A 12,751-nucleotide genomic window follows, 5' to 3' on the forward strand; every position below is an offset into this window, starting at 1 on the left:
TTCCAAGCCCCGATCTCCATTTCTCTCACCTGTTTCTACACTTAAAAAAAAAAGTATTAAAAAAGAGAATTTGTTTGCTGTGAGTTTAATCTATAACGGTTTAATCCATATATTAAAATCTTAAGGCATGCAACTCAATATGCCTTTCATATATTATTACATATAATTTTGTATTTCATTTCTATAGGAAATATAAAATTTCGCATTCAACAGTCATCTTTTTTATCAGTGTACGAAGACTCTCTTGCTGAATTCTTTACGCCTGCGCTTTGCTTTGTACACGTCAGGTTTGCTGCCTTCCAAGTCTTTTCTCCACAAATAAACGAGACAAAAAGAGAAGTCGGAGAAAGAGCACAACCACTTTGCTTTCCACAGACAAAAAATAAAGATAAAGATAAAAAAGGTTCAAAGATCAGAATGATAATATATAATATAAATGAATATAATAAGTTTATCGAAAGCTTTAATTTAGTTAAGCATTATGGGCACAACCGTTGTTGCCTTAATATTAAATATTAAAAATATTATTTTATTTCGATACAAATAGTTTGCCACTACCGTTTGTTTTTTTTTAATGTTCTACATTTATTTATCATAGGTTTATTAAGATAAAGTACGGAAGTAAGCTAAATATTAAGTATCCATATTTGTTATTTGGCAAATCTTAAATATTGTTACGCTAGGTGAGGGAAAATACCCGTTTTTCGCAATTAAGAATTTTTTAATGGAATCAAAAATTTAATAATTTTTCCTAAATTTAAAAAGAAGCATTTAAGCAAATTAGTATATTGTGTCTTAATTTTTTTTTTTGAGTGCCCCTGTTCTTTGGCTCGAACTTTGTTTATGTTTCCTACCTACCCACCTACTTTCTTTTTACACACGATCGTCCGCTTTGAAAGTTCTCTTCTCGGAATGGTGGTTGGTGGACATTGGAAGTCCGATTCGAAGCCAACGTTTTCGTTAATGCCGCCTGCTTGGGCTTTTTATGTAAATACGAGTATCAACAAGACTTTTGGGTCTCTTTCATTGGGTATGCCATGAATGTTAAGGTGTTGGACAAGTTAACAGAAAAAGTTAGAATAAATTTTGGGAAGATGAAATAAAATTAAATAGGATTTAGTGATAACCGGGAAAAATATTTTTAAAAGCACACTTTTGTTCCCCACTAACTTAATTTAAACAAAAACCTAAAAAATCTATTTTGAAAAACAAACACCTGACGTATTTTAGAACACATTCACAAGCCAATTTCAGTTTGGTTAAAATTTATAGCCATTTTATGTTTAAATCTATTAATATCCATTATGCTCAAGGGTATCTTCCGTTGCCCTTAAAAATTTGGTCCATTATTATACAATTCTTTAAGCAAACCCATCGAATGCTTGGCACATTTGTCACCTGGTCTTTTTGTGGGTTCGATTTGACTCTCGTCATGGCCCATTTCGATTTTATTTAACAAATGGATTGCACTGTGCCCGTTACATAAATTTAAAATCAGTTTAATGGGTCCGTCATGCGGAGCTAAAGATGTATACATACATATATCGCACATTTTCTTGTTCTACACTTTCTTTACGTTCTTCTAGATGACCTTTCCCAAAAATCAGTTATTAGCATAATCCACATTTCAGGTTGAGATTCGTGTTGAATTATGGAAATGGAAATCTATTTATGTAGATATGATATTAATACTCCATTCACTTTAAACTACTTTCAACGTTCAGAACTTGTAAATTTTTTTTAAAGTTTTTTATATTAATTTTTTTTAATACTTCCATTTTTATATATGTATGTCTTGTAGTATACATTTTTTACTACAAATAAAAATATTAATGGGGCATATTTATTATTTATAAATTATTAAATTACTGTTAAAAGTTTTTATTTTTAAACATTTTAGTGTATCTTATATATTTAAATACATTTTTTATTAACTCGGGCTTACGTTAACAGTACAGTCTTTTTACGCAAAATGAATTAAAATAACGAACAAAATATATTTAACAGTGTAACTATCGATAACATTGATTGGCAAAAATAGTTGTCCCATCTGGCAACTCTGTCACCAGCTGTTGGGCTGCGCAGAAAAAGACTAAACACTTCGTTTTCTTGTTATTGTTGAAGAAACTCCATATTTTAACTATTATTGCGGGCAATTTATAGTGCAATTGCTGGACAGGATGGGCAATCAACTGGTGGGCATTGCCCCTTCGCAGATTTACGCGGTGGAGCACTATTTTTCCGGCCAGTTCGGTTCCGAAATCACCTTTAGTTCCAAGTGAGTGAAAAAAAAAGCAGTAATTTTCCGAGGAAAATTGTTGACACCCACGAATCATGAATTTTCCACACAGCATGGGCAGCACGCGTTTCTTCAAAGTGGCCAAGGCCAAAACGGATGAGGGTCAGATAGTGGTCAAGGTGTTTGTGAAGCATGATCCCACATTGCCACTGGAGGACCACAAGGAGCGACTGGAGGGCATCAAGAAGACACTTTCCCTGGCAAATGCCGTCAATTGTTTACCTTTTCAAAGGGTGGAGGTTTGTTTATTAGACTCTCTTTTTTTAACATACTCTTTATTCATTGACTACAGTCCATTTACAATTTTACCACAAAACTTATTCCCGTTCATTAATTGATCTAGCTTATCTTTTTTATTTTGAGTCATAACTCATCAGTAATTAGGTTATTCCACAAAATGGTCAAACAAAATAAAAGAATTAAAGAATCAAAATCATCGAAATTAAAATTGAAATACTTTTAAAGGCCGCTAATTTATGGATTAAATGATTAACAAGACCTAAAAATTGCGTATACGTAGTCTACATATTCTTTTAACATCTATTCTATTTCCAGCTCATTGACAAAGCCGCCTACATAATGCGGGAGTATGTGAAGCACAGCCTGTACGACCGCGTGTCCACACGCCCCTTTCTCACGGTGCTGGAGAAGAAGTGGATCACATTCCAGATACTGTGCGCGCTGAATCAGTGCCACAAGCAGAAGATCTGCCATGGGGACATTAAGTTGGAGAACATCCTGATCACCTCGTGGAACTGGATCCTGCTCTCGGACTTTGCATCCTTTAAGCCCACTTATTTGCCGGAGGACAATCCGGCGGACTATACATACTTCTTCGATACGAGCAGAAGGAGAACGTGCTATATAGCACCCGAAAGATTTGTGAAAACACTGGCCTCCGATGATGATGGGGGCAATGGCAACATGTCGGTCATTCACACGGATTCCATTATTCGCCTGGCGCCCAGCTATGCTGGCAACACTTTGCTGCCAGCCATGGACATCTTTTCGGCGGGCTGTGCCTTGCTGGAACTTTGGACAGAGGGCACGGCCCCCTTTGAACTCTCCCAGCTGTTGGCCTACCGGCGCGGTGAACGCGATCTGGTGGAGAAGCATCTGGCTGGCATCGAAAACGAGAGGCTGCGCACTCTGCTGGCCTCCATGATCGACATCCAGGCGATAAACCGCAAGAGCGCCGAGGATTACTTGGATCAGGAGCGTGGCCAACTGTTTCCCGAGTACTTCTACTCCTTCCTGCAGTCTTACCTGCAAATGTTTAGCTCGACGCCGATCATGTCGCCGGATGACAAGATACAGTGTCTGCACAAGGACATTGGACATTGCATAAAGGTTCTGACACAGGCACAGGATTTCTCACCGGAGGAGGACGATAAGGATAGGCGGGAACAGGAGAAGAAAGATCCCACGCTGTGTGCTCGACTGCCGCCGGAACACGATGGCCTGATTTTGATCATCACAGTGGTCACATCCTGTATTCGAGGTCTCAAGCAGTCGAACACTAAAATTGCAGCCTTGGAACTTCTGCAAAAGCTGTCCAAGTACACCACTTCGGAGACCATCCTAGATCGCATATTGCCCTACATTGTAAGTACTTTCTCTTTTGAGGATTTTGAACCCATTTATGTAAGTTTTGAAGTTTGTTTAGTTTTTTAAGGTTTATTTTTTGAGGTTTATTTTACAACTTGGTTAATATACAAAAATATTTTGTAATTGTGGGAAAAAACATTTTTATTATTTTTTAAATTTTTATTATTAATCTGTATGAGTGTAGCTTTAGTCCCAGTAATTATTTATAAATTCAAAACATTTATAAATTCAAAATTCAAATTTGTGTAACTGTGAAAAAAAAACATTTTTATTATTTTAAAAAGAAGTTTCTAAAAAAAAATGTTTTAGGAATCATCACAAAAATGACTTTACACAAATAAAATAAATGTTTTCAATTCTTTACAACATTTTTGAAATAATTAAAAAAAATACACTTTTGAAAAATTCTAGATCACCTTAAAATGTTTTACTTTCTAACATTAATTGTATTTACAATCTTCATTATTATTTTGCAGCTCCATTTGGCCCAGAAATCGCCAGCCAAGGTGCAAGTTCAGGCCATCGAAACACTAACAGCCTGTTTGGGCATGGTTAAGGACATTCCGCGCAGCGATGCAAACGTATTTCCTGAATACATCCTGCCTTTTATTACGGAATTATCAAGCGAGTCGAGTGCGGTGATTGTTCGCGTGGCGTTTGCCCGTAATATTGCTGCTCTGGCCAAGAGTGCTGTCTACTTTCTGGAGGAAACGCAGCGAAATGCTCCGAACGAGATGCCCACTCCAAGATACGAAGCGGAGTTGAATGCTCTCCATGATATTGTCAGACAGGCGGTACTGAGTTTGCTCACGGATTCGCAGCCGGTGGTCAAGCAAACTCTGATGGAGTCGGGCATATGCGACCTGTGCGCCTTTTTTGGCAAGGAGAAAGCCAACGATGTGATACTGTCGCACATAATGACCTTTCTGAATGATGAGGACAAGAACTTGAGGGGAGCTTTCTATGACAACATTGCCGGAGTGGCCGGCTATGTGGGATGGCAGGCGTCGGATATTCTGGTGCCCCTGTTGCAGCAGGGATTCACGGATCGCGAAGAGTTCGTCATCGCAAAAGCCATACGTGCGGTCACCATACTCATCGAACTGGGTCACATTAAGAAGCCGGCGGTGACGGAAATTGTCCAGGAGACAGCCTGCTATCTGTGCCATCCCAATCTGTGGGTTCGTCACGAAATCTGCGGCATGATCGCCACCACTGCCCGCAATCTCAGTGCCATCGATGTTCAGTGCAAGATTATGCCCGCAATTGGCGCTTTTCTCAAGGCACCACTCATCCAAGTGGAGAAGCCACACATCCTTTTGGACTGTGTGCAACCGCCAGTGCCGCGGCAGATCTTCGACAGCGTGCTGCGCTTTCAGGACATTCATCACTTCCTCAGGGCGCTGGAGGATCGGTCGAGGGTGCGTAGCCAGACCAGACATGGAGCTCTGCCGCAGTACGAGGAAATGGGGCAGACCCTAAGAAATGTAAGTACTAAATGGGTTACCTTTAGGTGCAGGATATTTTCGGCACTTTTTTTTTAGACTAAAACTCCTATACCGTTTTAAAGAATCAATGCTTATATCTTGTCATTTTTCGGAACGACTTAAAATTTTAAGAACATGTTATAAAGTGTGGGTAACCCCTTAAAGTTTAACCTCTATATTTTTAAACAAATTCAAATGCTTTTTGCAGCTTTTCAGACGCCTTAGCTCTGAGGGATTGACGGACCTCATTGAGATGCAGCTGCTGGCCATGAACCCTTTCCTGATCGCCATGAAGCACAAGTCTCTACAGGATCTGGACGACACTGCCTCTGGCAATGGGCGCATCATGGTCAGCCGCAAGCAAGTCGCTTGCCATGAGTATCCGCTGGCGGACAAGGCCACCAAAATGCCGGCAGAGAACCGTAAGTCTATTTATTCAAATACTGTGTTTCATATTCATTTATTTGGGTATTAAAAAAGTCTTACCTACTTCAATTTCATTAACTAGCAAAAAGCTCAACTCAGTAATTGCTTGTATGAACTTCTCAGATATTTTTAGTTCTGGATTGTGGGAATTTACACGCTGAAGATTAATAAGTCCAGGAAAGACTTTTAAATTGTTAGGTTACGAACTGATAAAGTTATATCGTTTTATATCAAGAACCATATTATCATTACCAAAATCAATGCTTATTTTTGTTTCATAATCAACGACATTGTTTCATTGATTTACATTTGCATTTTTTTTTAATTCTTGTGCGAAATAAAATTGTATATTTCATGAACTGCTTATGCTTTTAAATTATATTTAAACAGGTAAAATTATTTCCTTAGTTTTAAATGCAAAATCAGTATTTATATGACTGAATATGGTTTTAAAAAATAGTAGGTATTAATCATCAATAAAGTCGATGGTATGAATCGGAAACCATATCCAACATTTGATTTTATAAAGAATAGCACACACAAAAACCAACACTTATGTTTGTATAAATTAATAATTTAATTAACGCTTCAACTATGTAGTTATGATTTTATGAAACAAAATATTTGTCCAATCAAAAATCGCAATCGATTCGAATTATCTGTTCAGAAAATCTAGTTATTATTATGAATAGTATGTGTACAAAAATATTACAAAATATTCACAAAATATTTTTTGATGCCAAACAGTTGAAATTTAGAAGAATGAACTATAAATAGTTATAATAATGGAATGTTTATAAACTGATAGTATTATTTTGATTAACATCTGAACATATGGCCTTCGAGCTATTAATTAATACTAATTTTCTTTGCAGGATCCAGCGAGGGTCCCGCATTGGTGTCACCCGCCTCGGATGCAGCTATTACGCCTCTGGGTGCTGGCGGTATGGCCGGCAGTCCAGCCTCTGGAGCAGTTGTCCTTGGCGTCCCGACGGCCACCGTGAGTGCCGCCACTTCTCTGGGGGAATACACGATGCCGGAGCGAAACTGCTGGCTGGAGCGATCCTCCGAGTGCCGTAAGGATCTCGAATCGCTGACGGCGAAGATCAAGATGCGCTACAATGTGCTGGCCATCTCGCAGCGCTGCAGTTACGACAAGCTGGTGACGCCCTATCCACCTGGTTGGCGGATGAATGGAACCTTGGTGGCCCACCTGCACGAGCACTCGGAATCGGTGATCAAGCTGGCATCGCTGCGTCCCCACGGATCACTCTTTGCCAGCGGTAGCATAGACGGCACTGTGCGATTGTGGGACTGCAGCAAACTGAACGGCAATCAGGGGGTGAATAAATCCAGGCAGGTATATTCCGCCAATACACCGATTTACGCCCTGGCCGCCTGTGATAGCGGACAATCGCTGGCGGTGGGCGGCAAAGATGGCAGCATGCTGATGATGCGGATCGATCGCAACTCGGCCAAGATGACACTCCAGCAGGCCCTAGATCAGAAGTAAGTAAATCGATGGGAAGTGTCAACAGGTTTTTTAAACTCCTTATGAAGCTGCTTAAAAGAATGCAATAGAAACTAGAACGTAATTTTTCGTTATTAGTTCCACGGTCTTGTAGATTTAAATGTATTGTTGCATACTTTTACACAGTATTGAAACTAGTGGAATTATTCATTAACTATCTAAGACTTAATAGGCTCGTACATTTTAATATATCCTCACTAAACATGGTGACTTACCATGTTTTTTCTTACTTCTGACATTCAACGCATAGATTATAAACTTCATAATGTTGCTGAAAATTTGCACAGACAAGAATTTATTGAGTTAATTAAATTAATTAATTTATTTTTAGAAAACGTTAGTGGTTTTTTTTTTGTGATTAAGTATTTTATTAATTTATGAATTATTTTCTCCCCTCTCAACCGCAGTGATCACAAAGACGGCCCCGTTGTGGACATGCATGCCTACGACCAGGCCACCCAAAGTGTCATTGTGTACGCCACGCTGTACGGCGGAATTGTGGCCTGGGACACACGGATGCAGCACAGCGCGTGGCGACTGCAGAACGAACTCCGGCACGGGGTGATCACCACCATCTGTGCGGATCCCACGGGCTCGTGGTTGGCCACCGGCACCAGTGGGGGCAAACACATTTGCTGGGATCTGCGCTTCCGTCTGCCCATCGCGGAAATCAAGCATCCGGCGGACTCGTGGATCAGGAAGGTGGCCTGCCATCCCACGGAGCCCTCGTATCTGATCTCCGCCTCGCAGTCGAACAACGAGGTGTCCGTGTGGAACATCGAGACGGGTCAGCGCCAGACTGTGCTGTGGGCCAGTCCCGCGGCAGCTTTGTCCAGCGCCAGTCCCAGCGATCCGGCCACCACATGCGGCATCCTCAGTGGCGTGGTCGACGGCTCGCCCTTCATCCTAACTGGCAGCTCGGATCAGCGCATCCGGTACTGGGACATCGGCAACCCGAAGAACTCCTCGCTCAAAGTGCCCGCTGCCAATGACAATCTAGCGGACGTGGCCTTCAACTACAGGTACTTATCGGTTTTGATCTTTTTGTTTGCATAATTTTAAAGTTTATTTATCGATCCGAATTTACAAAAAAAATTGGTTTCTATATATATAGTATTCAACTTTAAATCATACTCCAAAAAAAAACAACTTTTATTTATATAATTAAGTAATGTTTGATTGGAGCATAGATATTAATGCCTTCTGTCCTTTTTAGTGCCCGCCTAATTGATGGCAGCCAGGTGGTCGAGGAGCAAATAATTTCCATGGCAAGCACGTGTGACTCGCAGCCGCTGCGCTCCTCCACGGAGGAGAATCCTCGCTCCGGGCCGGATATGCCCACGGCGAGTCACCACGACGCCATCACGGATCTGCTGATGTGCAAGGACAAGGGCCAGATCTACATAGCCTCGGCATCGCGCGACGGTGTCATCAAGCTGTGGAAGTGAGCTGCCCGCTTATTAGTATTTAATTATTCAACTGTGATTAGCCTAATTAACTGCAATATGTGTAACTATTTAATAAACAGTTGCTTGTAATCTGTTGCCTTCTTTCGTTTTTAAACAAATAGTTTGCAACAGAATCGCATTTAATGAGAGCAGAAGTCCAATGAATTCGCTCCGAATAACAACGTTGCATTTTTCACTGCATACTTTTAGACACCTTTAACACTGATTTCAAAAACCTTAACGATTTTCGTAGCACTTCCGATAGTTGGAAATTCTCCTGTGCATAATGCTAAAAAAACACACGGAAAAAATATAGTAAGTTTTCAAAAGTTAAATTTAAATACATAAGCCAGCGATTCTAATTGATTGATTTTTTTCCTACAGTTGGGTTGAGTCGCAGCTAAATGTGAAACCTAAGTTCCGCACCCATCCCCAAAGCCATTAAAATCGATTACCCACAGGCATCGATACCACATCGATAGCTCCATTAAAAATATCGAATAAACTGTACTAGTAGAGTGCGCGTACTTTATACAATTAAAACTGTCCAAGCAAGCAAAGAGCAAGTAAGCATTTTCCCGCTCTCCGAAAAAAAGTAATTCTTTCGCCTTCCGATCGGCGACTAAATTTGTTTTTCTGCATTTATTTTTCCAGCTCGATTTTCGGCAAACAAAAAAGCGGTGAAGAAGAAGAGAGAAGGCAAGCGAAAATAAGACTACTTTAGTGTGCGTGTGCGTGTGTTTCTGTACTCGCGGTTGTGTGTGTAAAGGGACGCCGCTAAAAAGGCACAGAATAAAAGAATATTTATTCCCTTGCTGATTAAAACCCGAAGATGAAGGAAGTTGCTGTTAAGAAACGCGGTCGCCCATCAAAAGCTGAAGGTGGAGGAGCCGTGGCGGCTGCTGCATCGCCGGACGCCAAAAGACGCGGTCGTCCCGCCAAGAATAAGGGCTCAAGTTCACCAGGTGGGGGTCAGCGGGGTCGCCCGCCCAAGGCGGCCAAAATCAACGAAGACATTGATGAGGATGAGGATAAGGTGGAGGAGCCGGCTTCCGACGAGGAGCTGAACAACTCGCCTTCAAAGGGGAGGGGTCGTCCCACGAAGAACCAGCCCAGCGTTAGCGAGGAAGAAGGTAAGACTTATTGCGCATTCTTGTGCAGTTGAGCATTCTTGTACAGTACGCACTCAATATGCAATGCATGTCAAAAACTTCAACAAAAAATATAATTTTGACAAATGTCATTTATTGTGTTTGTAATGCCAAAAAAGGCGCAAATGACAAATTTTTCTCAAAAGAAATTTTTTGCAAAACCATCGTTTAGCTTGTTATTGAAAGTATAAATAAGTTAAAAAAAACTCGATCGATTGAAAATTTAGACATTTGTGAAATATTTAAATACATTTGAAAAAAAATTGTTTTAACTTATTCTTTGCTTTAGGAAATTTTCATTTACTTTAGATATATATTTTTTTTTTCCTTTAGAGAATTAAAATGTAGATACATATGTATGTACTTAGGATGCAGATGACAAAGAAGTTTAAAACTGACTGTTTGCATAAAAATTTGTGCAGACAACGGACATTTCCAGAGACTTCCGTTATAAAACATTTGTGTACAGTTTATGTTTCCAAATCATTGTAAATTGTTGTGTATTTATATGAACAGTACTGCAATGTTCTGCAACAACTTATTGCATTCCTAATTTTTAAGAGGTTCAAAGACAGAGATGTACTAATTAAGTATCCAAAAATGAAAACATTTTGATGTTCATAAATGGTTGTCAGTCAGTCCAAGACTTTCGTTGTCCATTAATTTTTTTGAGTGACTTTTATCAATTTTAAATTATTTTCCCTGAATTGTTTGTTGTTATCTAATCTATTAAAACCAGAATTATTAAAATCTGCTTTAGAACTTCAGCCTTCCCTAAGAGAATATATCCTCGTGCTGTATATCGTTTAGAAGTAATAGATTCGAAAAAGGCAATATTATTATATTATTATATTTCGTACTCCACGTCTATTTGCATAATTTGCCTAACATATGTATACCATATCCCGCCTTGTCCTTCAACAGACCAGAACATGAACGATGATGATGGCAGCGTTGAGGAGCCGACTGTAGCCGTCAAGCCTAAAAGGGGAAGACCGAAGAAGGCCGTGTGGAATGGCGAAGGAGAGCCACCGAAGAAGCGAGGTCGTCCGGTAACTGGCAAGGCTGTTGGCCCCATTCCCTATGTGCCCACCGGCCGTCCACGTGGTCGTCCGCCAGCGAATGACTCCACTGGCAGCCACGCTTACGTGCCCAACGGACGCCCACGTGGTCGTCCAAAGGCCAATGCCGCTCCAGTCGTTGCGAAACCGGTGGCCGATAACACTAGCGATGATGAGGATGAGCACGACAAGGACGACGAAGAGGAGGAGGAAGGTGTGGAGGCGCCGAGCTCACCCGAGAACAACTAAGGGAGACGTCCTGAAGTGGAACTTCTCCGACGACGACAATGATGTCAACGAGTATTATGTTTCGGTCGTCTATAACCATCCCGAATCGGTAGCTGCCTAAAAATTAAAAAACACACACATTTCCAACTACACCACCACCTAAAATATACGACCTAAGAAGTGAATATTGAAAGGAAAAAGGAGAGAAAAACCATTGTCTGCAAGTAAGAAAACAAGGAACTTAACAAGACCACAAAATCCAAAAAAAAAAAAAATAATAAAAAAACATGGTAGGACTCCCGAGAACCTTTTCCCTCCTCGAACAATAAAAACAAACAAACCATTGTTGATTACACGGTCTTGTAAATCTAAAATGTATTGCGCACTTTTACACAACTTTTTAACTAGATTCAGTTTTGAAACTAGTGATTCCTGCAACACCACGAAATTTTAAATTACTATCTAGGACTTAAAACTAACTAACTTAACATCGTTTAGTTACCATTTTTACATTCGACGAAGAGATTATTACCTTCATAGAGTTGCTGAAAATATGTACAGACAAGAATCATAAAATGATATGAAATAAAGATTGATTTTATGAAATCTCACTAAACTTAATTGAGTAATCATGCTAACTTTTAACAATCGACTGGTGCCAAATATTTGTACACACAAGAATCATAAAAAAACTTTTATTAAAAAACTTAATTTAGTCATTATGCTAGCTTCTTACAATCTACCTAAAGATAATTATCTTCATAACTATAATAAATATTTGTACAAGAAGAACAAACAACTCATTGTGCTAGAAAAATCGCTAAGGTTTTGAAATTATTTAAATATACTGTATATTGGTATTGGCAAATGTTAAATGAATATTTATTTCATTGAAAAATAAATTAAATTCAAAAATTATTTCAAAACTTTTGTGATTTTTATAACTCTTGCAGAGGTTATTATAATTTCAGTCAGAAGTTTGCAACGCAGTGAAGGCGACATTCCCGACCTTATAAAGAATATATATTCTTGATCAGCATCACTAGAGAGTCATTCTGTCCGTCCGTCCGTTTCTACGCAAACTAGTCTGTTTTAAAGCTATTTTCATTTACATATTTAGAGTTGTTTTCCTTTGCAAGTATTTATTTTACCGGAAAAAAATGAAAACAAAATAACGTTGCTGTTTTGTCATTTTCTTCGAGAAATGATAATGGTTTAACTATAATTAATGGTTGACTATAACATTTAACTCCCATCGGAACAATCAAAATATTTAAAAAAAAAAAATAAGTGACTAAAAATGTATCTTATTTTTGAAATTTTTTTTTTTATTCTTTTGGCAATAGTAAGGGTAATAATTCAGAATTACGCTTTTTATTTTATCAAATTCTGAAAACGATATCATAAAGCTGCCATAGGAACGATCGATACTTCTGAGTTATCCAAAGCGAGAACTTTAGATTTTCCATTGAAACAAGTACGAATGTCAACAGCTGAGTTTAAATTTATTCC

The 12,751-nt window shown here is 39.2% G+C and overlaps 2 protein-coding genes and 1 long non-coding RNA gene across 4 annotated transcripts; 2 read left to right on the forward strand and 1 right to left on the reverse strand.

Moving 5' to 3' along the window:
* Nucleotides 1–151: 151 nt before the first annotated feature.
* Nucleotides 152–1,108, reverse strand: LOC128266481 (uncharacterized). The gene is made up of 2 exons (XR_008269060.1): nucleotides 863–1,108; nucleotides 152–365 (listed from the first exon to the last, which is right to left on the reverse strand). It is a non-coding gene; the product is annotated as an uncharacterized LOC128266481 (long non-coding RNA).
* Nucleotides 1,109–2,056: 948 nt separating this feature from the next.
* LOC128266444 (phosphoinositide 3-kinase regulatory subunit 4) lies at nucleotides 2,057–8,889 on the forward strand. Of its 2 annotated transcripts, XM_053002974.1 has the most exons (8): nucleotides 2,057–2,278; nucleotides 2,352–2,538; nucleotides 2,855–3,904; nucleotides 4,384–5,394; nucleotides 5,603–5,816; nucleotides 6,696–7,329; nucleotides 7,759–8,373; nucleotides 8,568–8,889. In XM_053002974.1, exons 1-8 carry the CDS (start codon nucleotides 2,181–2,183, stop codon nucleotides 8,797–8,799), a joined length of 4,041 nt encoding a protein of 1,346 aa, XP_052858934.1. In that variant the 5' UTR covers nucleotides 2,057–2,180; the 3' UTR covers nucleotides 8,800–8,889. The 2 variants fall into 2 exon arrangements, with proteins under 2 accessions (XP_052858934.1, XP_052858935.1); XM_053002975.1 differs by lacking the exons at nucleotides 6,696–7,329; nucleotides 7,759–8,373; nucleotides 8,568–8,889 and adding an exon at nucleotides 5,944–6,072.
* Nucleotides 8,890–9,257: 368 nt separating this feature from the next.
* On the forward strand, nucleotides 9,258–12,025 carry LOC128266477 (chromosomal protein D1-like). Its single transcript, XM_053003028.1, has 3 exons — nucleotides 9,258–9,365; nucleotides 9,454–9,932; nucleotides 10,875–12,025. The coding sequence occupies exons 2-3, from the start codon at nucleotides 9,632–9,634 to the stop codon at nucleotides 11,258–11,260; spliced, it is 687 nt and encodes a 228-aa protein (XP_052858988.1). The 5' UTR covers nucleotides 9,258–9,365; nucleotides 9,454–9,631; the 3' UTR covers nucleotides 11,261–12,025.
* Nucleotides 12,026–12,751: the final 726 nt, after the last annotated feature.

This window comes from Drosophila gunungcola, chromosome 3R (assembly GCF_025200985.1).
Source record: "Drosophila gunungcola strain Sukarami chromosome 3R, Dgunungcola_SK_2, whole genome shotgun sequence".
In the NCBI taxonomy this organism is placed as follows: Eukaryota; Metazoa; Arthropoda; class Insecta; order Diptera; family Drosophilidae; genus Drosophila; species Drosophila gunungcola.

Bases quoted from the DNA above. Each gene is read 5' to 3' on its own strand.
- LOC128266444 (XM_053002974.1), top strand. From the start codon at position 2,181: ATGGGCAATCAACTGGTGGGCATTGCCCCTTCGCAGATTTACGCGGTG. The intron at 2,539-2,854 runs GTTTGTTTATTA...TTCTATTTCCAG, and splicing joins TACCTTTTCAAAGGGTGGAG to CTCATTGACAAAGCCGCCTA. The intron at 3,905-4,383 runs GTAAGTACTTTC...ATTATTTTGCAG, and splicing joins ATCGCATATTGCCCTACATT to CTCCATTTGGCCCAGAAATC.
- LOC128266477 (XM_053003028.1), top strand. From the start codon at position 9,632: ATGAAGGAAGTTGCTGTTAAGAAACGCGGTCGCCCATCAAAAGCTGAA. The intron at 9,933-10,874 runs GTAAGACTTATT...GTCCTTCAACAG, and splicing joins CAGCGTTAGCGAGGAAGAAG to ACCAGAACATGAACGATGAT.